Below are 7,933 nucleotides of genomic sequence, written 5' to 3' on the forward strand. Positions count from 1 at the left end.
AAATCATATATTATTCAAGAATAGTAAAATAGAAACCTTATTTATTTAGTTCTAAAATATCCGATTGTGATTATGTCATGAGATATTATTCAATTAGTGTAAAATAGAAATAGTGTTTTGTGATATATTTTTCTCACAACATTCAAATGAGTCAAGTATTTAGTCTATATTATATCTTTATACTAATGGTTTATTCATTTTGTGTTGAATCTATTTCGTGTCATATAATTCAGATGAAATTCTTTTATTGTTGTGTATATTTTTCTCGATTTTATGTTTACCAGGTTTCCTTGATGTTGGTGACCCTAACTATGAATTTTCAATGTGTGGCGCGTATTTCTGGTTATTAGAACGTGTTGAAAGAGATTCTACAGTTAATCGTCCTATTTTTACTGTTTGTTGCTCAAAGGGAAAATTTCAGTTACCTTATCTCCAAAAGCCCCTAGAGCTGTTATATGATTTTATCAATGGACATGATAGCAAGAGTTTGTACTTCCAAAAAAATATTCGATCTTATAACAGTATGTTTGCCTTCACGTCTCTTGACGGTAAGGTATTGGATTTAGTGAATGATGGGAGGGGTCCACTATAGTTTATAATAAGTGGTCAAAATTATCATCGAATTGGAAGTTTGCTCCAGAATGCTGGTGAGAAGCCTAAATTTGCGCAGTTATACATATACGACACTCAGCATGAGATAATGCATAGGCAGTGAATCTTTGGGTATGTGTGTTTGAAACATTATTGTTTAGCCTTTTTGTTGTATTTTCCTGATGTTTTAGTGTTATCTGTATTGAAAACAGGTTTAATGAGTTGTGACTTCATAGTTATACTGTGTTTTGTTTCATTTATAATATGCTATTAGTCATTTTTTGCTAATAATTATATATCAAAATATGTTACAATTGTATTCTGTGTGGGTTTTAAATATATTTTGTGGTTAATATATATTTGTTTTAGGCAAACATCTCAGATAGATAAAGAATTGATAACTGAGTTGTTGCAAATGATCGATACTTATAATGTCATAGCACAATCATTTCGAAGAGTTAGAGAATTCTATCAGTGTCATCCATCTGAGATTTTCTCATTGAAGTTGTATTCGCAACGGAACGTTGATCGAAGAATGTACAGTGCTCCCTCTTGCGATGAAGTTGCTGCTTTGATTGTTGGAGATTTTGATTCGTCGAACCATGGTCGTGACATTATTGTTCGATCTACTGGTGGTCAGTTGCAACGTATATATGAAACTCATGCTCTGTATTGGCCCTTACAGTATCCTCTGTTGTTTCCATATGGCAAGGATGGTTATCAGCTGAACATTGGTTATCGAGGTGAACAGCCTAGATATGTTCCTGGAAGGAGAACAAGAGTTTCCCTCAGGGAATTCATATGTTTTTATCTCTAGATTAGGGAGCACGAAGATGGAATTATTCACAAGTGTAGGCGGTTGTTTCAACAATTTGTTGTTGATTGTTTCACGATGATTGAGTCCCAGAGGTTGTATGAGATTAGAATGAAGCAAAGTACAATTAGAGGAGAAGTCCTTCAAGGAATAGAAGAGGATATGCATTGTGGCGATGATGAGGCTTCTTCAATTGGGACACGAATCATTTTGCCTTCCTCCTTCACTGGTGGTAGACGTTATATGTTTAACCGTTGTCAGGATGCCATGGTAATTTGTAAACATTTTGGCTATCCAGATTTATTCCTCACTATTACATGTAATCCAAATTGGCCTGAATTTCAGCGGTTCACGGAGCGAGAGCGAATTCCCATCGCTGAACGTCCTGATATCTCTTGTCGTGTCTTTCATGCCAAGTTGAAGTGCCTCCTTAGCGATCTCAAGGAAGGTGTGTTTTTTGGTCCACTTAATGCAGGTATGTTCTTTTCTCGCTTAGCATTTCAATTTTTGTCTGTTGTTGTCGGACATGTAGTTGTTTGGTTCTTTAGTATGTTTTTTGTATTTTTTAGGTATGTATACTATTGAGTTCCAAAAAAGAGGTCTACCGCATGCACACATGTTACTCTGGCTTAATGGGGAAAGCAATTTACAAAGTGTTGAAATTGTTGATGAATTCATCTGTGCTGAGCTACCCAATCCACAGAAATTTCCATCTCTTTATAATGTCGTCACCAAGTACATGATCCATGGTCCCTGTGGTTGACTTAGACCAAGTTCTCCTTGCATGAAAGATGGTAAGTGCTCAAAATTTTATCCGAAAAGATTCGTTGACCAAACGAGTTTTGATGAAGATGGGTATCCAATATATAGACGTCGTAATATGGGTGTCACAGTGAAGATCAACGATGTTGATATTGACAACAGATTTATTGTGCCATATAATCCATTATTGTTAATGAGATATCAAGATCACATAAATCTCGAGTTCTGTAACAAGTCAAACGTCATTAAGTATCTTTTTAAGTATGTTAATAAGGGTCCAGATCGAGTGACTGCAACTGTTGGAGAAAGATATGATGTTGGTGAATCTTCTTAGGTGGTTAATGAGATCAAACAGTATTATAATTGTCGTTATTTGTCACCGTCTGAATCCATGTGGAGAATTTTTTCTTACGATATTCATCAAAGATGGCCGTCGGTACAGAGGTTGACTTTTCACTTGCCGAACCAGCAACATGTTGTATTCGATGATGCTGATAGCACTACTCATGTTTATTTGCGCAACAAAAATTTGCTGACGATGTTTACGGGTTGGATGATGGCCAACAGGCGGTTCCCGGAGGGGCGGTTTCTAACATATGTTGAATATCCAGGTAAATTTGTCTACTGTTTGAAGAGTAAGGAGTGGAAGCCAAGACAGAGGGGATTTTCAATTGGAAGATTGAGATTCGCTCATCCCTCATCCGGTGAACTTTTCTATATGCGGATGCTTTTGAATGTGCAGAGAGATTGTACCAGTTTTTGAAGTATAAGAACTGTGAATGGTGTTACTTATGATACATTTCAAGAGGCATGTTCAGTCATGGGATTCTTGGTAGATGATAAAGAGTATGTTTCTACTATTAAGGAAGTTGCCGAGTTAGCGTCAGCTGCACAGCTAAGGAGGATTTTTGTGATGTTGTTGCTATCTGGTTCCATGGGAAGACCTCTGTCAGTTTGGGAGCAAACTTGGGCTTATTTATCTGATAATATTCTTTATCACAGAAGACATGACCTGCAATATCCTGGTAAGATTTTTGTTCATTGTGAATTTATTACATGACAGGTGGGCACACACGCATGCACACAGTAGAGAAGGGATATTATGGTGCTAATATTTATTAATTATTGTTAAACGTAGATCTAACTATGAGTCAGGATGAGTTACAAACGTTTTGTTTGTTGCAGATTGAGAAACTATTGCAGAGTAATGGAAAATCATTGAGAAATTATGCTGGCATGCCGGTTCCTGATAACTCTTTAGTCTCTCAATTTAGCAATTTGATGCTGCTGCATGAGTTGCAGTATGATACTGTTTCTTTGTCTCGTGAGCACGATGCAAATATTTTAAAGTTAAATGAAGAACAGATGGTGGTCTACGATAAAATTATTGACTGTGTTTCGAATAAGAGGCATGGATTCCTTTTTGTGTACGGATTTGGTGGCACTAGAAAAACTTTTTTATACAGAGTTTTATCAGCTAGATTGCGATTTGAGAAAAAGATTGTTATAAATGTTGCTTCTAGTGGTATTACTTCTCTGTTGTTACCGGGTGGTAAGACGGCGCATTCTATGTTCAATATTCCTGTTGAGCTGACTGAAGACACTGTTTGCCGAATTAAGAAGGATAGTCCAAAAGCTGAGGTATTTCGATTGGCCAATTTGATTATTTGGGATGAGGCACCGATGACTAATAAATTAGCATTTGAAGCGCTTGATAGGACGTTGTGTGATATAATGGTTTCGGTTTCTGATAGGAATAAAGATTTACCTTTTGGTGGGAAGGTGGTCGTTCTGGGTGGTGATTTCAAGCAGGTTTTGCCAGTTATTCCAAAAGGTTCACGTGCTGAGATTGTGATGGCTTCCATAAATTCTTCTGTCATTTGGAAATATTGCGAAGTTTTGTGACTAACAAAAAATATGAGGTTAGCAATCGGATCAGAACAATCAACTGCTCAAGAGTTAAGGTCGTTTTCAGATTGGATACTTCAAATCGGTGAAGGTCGATGTGGAACAGTGGTCAACGATAAAATTTTTGTTGATATTCCTTCTGATATAATCATTCCTATCTTGGAAAATTCAATGGAAGATATTGTAAATACAATCTATCCGAATTTAGTTCAGAATTTTTTTTGATCCACGTTTTTTCCAGGATAGGGCAATACTCGCTCCGACTGTCAACAATGTTGAAGAGATAAACAATTATATAGTTGACTTGTTGCCCGGTGAGGAGAAAAATTATCTCAGTGCTGATTCGATATGTGGTAGTGATGCCTATTCTGATGTTGATGTCGATTGGATAACTGTTGAATTCTTGAATCAGATTAGGTGTTCTGGTCTACCTAATCATTCGTTGAAGTTGAAAATAGGCGTGCCTATTATTTTGTTGAGGAATATTGATCCGGCTGGGGGTTTGTGTAATGGGACTTGACTTGTTGTGCGAGATCTAGGGACAAATGTGATCGGTGCAGATATTGTTTCTGGTAGCAATGTTGGGGACAAAGTTTTTATCACTAGAATGAATATGATTCCCAGTGATACAGTTATACCGTTTAAATTCGAACGCCGTCAATTTCTAGTTTCTCTGTCATTTGCGATGACAATCAACAAAAGCCAGGGTCAAACATTATCAACAGTTGGTTTGTTCTTGCGTCGTCCTGTGTTTTCTCACGGTCAACTTTATGTAGCTCTTTCCCGAGTTAGGAATAGAAATGGTCTTAAGATTTTACTTTGTGATGAAGGATTAGTTGATGCTACTAGGACTGAAAATGTTGTATTTAAGGAAGTTTTTGATAAGATATAATGTAGTTTGTTGTTATATCTTTCAATCTTATCTCTGTAATTTATAGTTTTGTTTTGGTGTATGTCTTCATCTCTTCATTTCATAGACGTAAAGTTGTTTGCGCTGAATTTAATAAATTCATTGAGAAAGGAATGGGTGTTGTGACACCGAGTTGGCATGACGGTCCTGCGTTATCTTCCCTTGAAATTTAGTTTTTTTTTTTACAATTTTACATGTTATGTAACCACTGACTACTGAGACTGGATGTGATTGAAAGTTCGAAAATTGAAACACACAAATCTATTGATGACGATGATGATGTAAGACGATATAGGGGGAGAAAATGCTGTATACTTACCAATAAATATATAAATAAATAAATTGCATAATATATAATGTATTTAAAAGGAAAAAAGAAAGAATACTCCGAATAAATAAATTTCAGCCAACTCATCATGAGTATCGAAATAAATTGCTTAAAGTTGTTTTGTTAGTTTGTTAATATACCTAGATAAAAAAAATTTAATAATAAAATATGACCATTTTATTAATGAAAAACAATTATTTATCTTTTGTTAGAAGGAAAAGTCAGATGATATCAATGCAAATTTGATTTTAATCTAAATTATATCTTTTGTTAGAAAAAGAATTTCTTGGTGCTTCTATCTTTTATTTTTTATTATTATTTTGGTTCTAATATTTAGGTCAAATTCTAATTTGATGTCTGATATTTGAAATATTTTATTTTAGTGCAGAATAATTTTGCACGATTTTAATATTTTTTTACTCTTAAATTTGATACAAATTCTTTCTATCAGAAAATATTTTGTATTAGAGTATTGAGATTTAAAGTACTTAATTATGGACTAAAATGTTATGCATTTGTTAGAGTCTATCAGTGTTCTTCTTTTATATTAACCTTTGATTTCTATATAATATAATCAAATGGTCTATATAAATAGGGATGTTCTATAAGCAGATAATTGTAGTTGTCATTTAAAAGATACCATCTTCTTTAGTGGATAAATTTGATGATTCGTATTTTTGTATTTTATTTTGTTTCTTTTTTTTAGTTTAAAAAACCATTTTTTAAATACAGTTATTTTGTTTGATATGGAAAAGCCATTTTTTTAGCATACGCGTGGTTTCATCTCTGATGTGAAGAGCTATCCGCGTTTCAGACCCGCAGACATCCAAGCTAGACGTTCTTCTGCAGTGTGGCTTCTCCTCAGGAAGGGTGCATGTGCTCCTCTTTGCTTTCGCCGTCAACTGTCTTTTCTCACGATTCCTTCACGCAAGCCCCTTTTTTTGCGGATTTAGTTGATCAGGTAATCATCAAATTGAATCCAAGCTCCTATTAGAGTTTTGCATTTCGATTTTTCTTGTGATTCAATAATCCATTTAAATTGTTTGTTAAATTGTTTAATTTCATTTTTTTATTTTTTTAATAAAAAACTATTTTGTTTTCATCTGTTGCATTTCGTAGATATAAAGTTGTTTGCGCTGAATTTAATAGCTTCATTGAGAAAGGAATGGGTGTTGTGACACCAAGTTGGCATCATGGTCCTCTGTTATCTTTCCCTAAAAATGACTTCTACACATATAATGATGTTCTTCCATATATTATGTGTCTTTTTGAAAATATTAAATTATATTCAAAATTTTGATTATTTACTTTTTTAATTCTAATATTAATTTTTCCAAAAAATAGAAAGAAATTATATTGTTAATATATTAATAAAAAATATGACCATATTATTAATGAAAAATAATTATTTATCTTCTTACAGCAAGAAAAGTCATATGATACCAATGCAAGTTTCATTTTAATGTTATAAACAAAAAATTTATTTTAATCTTAATTAGACTCAGTCTATACAATTTTATTTTATTTTATTTTTGTTATTTCTAAGATATATATTTAGGTAATATATATTATTAGTAGTAACTTTTTTATAATGTATGTATCAATTATTCTTGGTGCCTTCCATCTTCTATTTTTTTATTATTTTGGTTTTAATGTTTAGTAAAAATTCTAATTTGATGTCTAATATTTTAAATATTTTGTTTTAGTTCAAAATAATTTTGTACGAATTTAAATATTGTTATAGTATTGTTATTTAAAGTACTTAATTATGCACTAAGATATTATGTATCTATTACAGTTTATCAATGTTCTTCTTTTATATTAACCTTTGATTTCTATGTAATATAATCTAATGGTCTAAAAGTGCTTATTTTATAAAAATGTGATGAAAAGTAAATGTATTATGAGAGAAGTCACTTTTTTAACTTCTTAATTTCTTGGTGCTTTCTGTGTTCTATTTTTTATTATTATTTTGGTAAAAATAATTTATTGGTTCTTTCTGTTTTCTATTTTTTATTATTATTTTGGTTCTAATATTTAGGTCAAATTCTAATTTGATGTATGATATTTTAAACATTTTATTTTAGTGCAGAATAATTTTGCACGAGTTTAATATTATTTCACTTTTAAATTTGATACAAATTCTTTGTTTCAGGAAATATTTTGTATTAGACTATTGAGATTTAAAGTACTTAATTATGCACTAAAATGTTATGCATTTATTAGAGTCTATCAGTGTTCTTCTTTTATATTAATATTTGATTTCTATATAATATAATCAAATGGTCTATATAAATATGGGATGTTCTATAAGCAGATAATTATTGTTCTCATTTAAAATATACCATCTTTTTTAGTGGATAAATTTGATGATTCGTATTTTTGTATTTTATTTTGCTTCTTTTTCTTTAGTTTAAAAAGCCATTTTTTAAATACAGTTATTTTATTTGATATGAAAAAGCCATTTTTTTAGATACGCGTGGTTTCATCTCCGATGTGGAGAGCTATCCGCGTTTCAGGCCCGCAGAGATCCAAGCTGGACGTTCTTATCCAGCGTGGCTTCTCCTCAGGAACGATGCATGTGCTCTTCTTTGCTTTCGTTGTCAGCTGTCTTTTCTTG

At 32.5% G+C, this 7,933-nt stretch overlaps 2 protein-coding genes across 2 annotated transcripts; both read left to right on the plus strand.

The window, feature by feature from the left end:
- Positions 1–2,558: 2,558 nt before the first annotated feature.
- Positions 2,559–4,072, plus strand: LOC140177093 (uncharacterized). The gene is made up of 3 exons (XM_072209596.1): positions 2,559–2,778; positions 2,974–3,192; positions 3,306–4,072. Exons 1-3 carry the CDS (start codon positions 2,559–2,561, stop codon positions 4,070–4,072), a joined length of 1,206 nt encoding a protein of 401 aa, XP_072065697.1.
- Positions 4,073–4,084: 12 nt separating this feature from the next.
- Positions 4,085–4,967, plus strand: LOC140177096 (uncharacterized). The gene is made up of 3 exons (XM_072209602.1): positions 4,085–4,258; positions 4,317–4,500; positions 4,615–4,967. Exons 1-3 carry the CDS (start codon positions 4,085–4,087, stop codon positions 4,965–4,967), a joined length of 711 nt encoding a protein of 236 aa, XP_072065703.1.
- The last annotated feature ends 2,966 nt before the right edge of the window (positions 4,968–7,933 follow it).

The sequence above is a fragment of the Arachis hypogaea genome, chromosome 2 (genome assembly GCF_003086295.3).
Source record: "Arachis hypogaea cultivar Tifrunner chromosome 2, arahy.Tifrunner.gnm2.J5K5, whole genome shotgun sequence".
Taxonomy (NCBI): Eukaryota; Viridiplantae; Streptophyta; class Magnoliopsida; order Fabales; family Fabaceae; genus Arachis; species Arachis hypogaea.

Excerpts from the sequence above, each read along its gene's own strand:
- LOC140177093 (XM_072209596.1), top strand. The coding sequence starts at position 2,559 with ATGTGGAGAATTTTTTCTTACGATATTCATCAAAGATGGCCGTCGGTA. Across the intron at positions 2,779-2,973 it reads AACATATGTTGAATATCCAG|AGGCATGTTCAGTCATGGGA; the intron begins GTAAATTTGTCT and ends ATACATTTCAAG. Across the intron at positions 3,193-3,305 it reads ACATGACCTGCAATATCCTG|ATCTAACTATGAGTCAGGAT; the intron begins GTAAGATTTTTG and ends TGTTAAACGTAG.
- LOC140177096 (XM_072209602.1), top strand. The coding sequence starts at position 4,085 with ATGAGGTTAGCAATCGGATCAGAACAATCAACTGCTCAAGAGTTAAGG. Across the intron at positions 4,259-4,316 it reads AAAATTCAATGGAAGATATT|GATAGGGCAATACTCGCTCC; the intron begins GTAAATACAATC and ends CGTTTTTTCCAG. Across the intron at positions 4,501-4,614 it reads GAATCAGATTAGGTGTTCTG|GGACAAATGTGATCGGTGCA; the intron begins GTCTACCTAATC and ends TGCGAGATCTAG.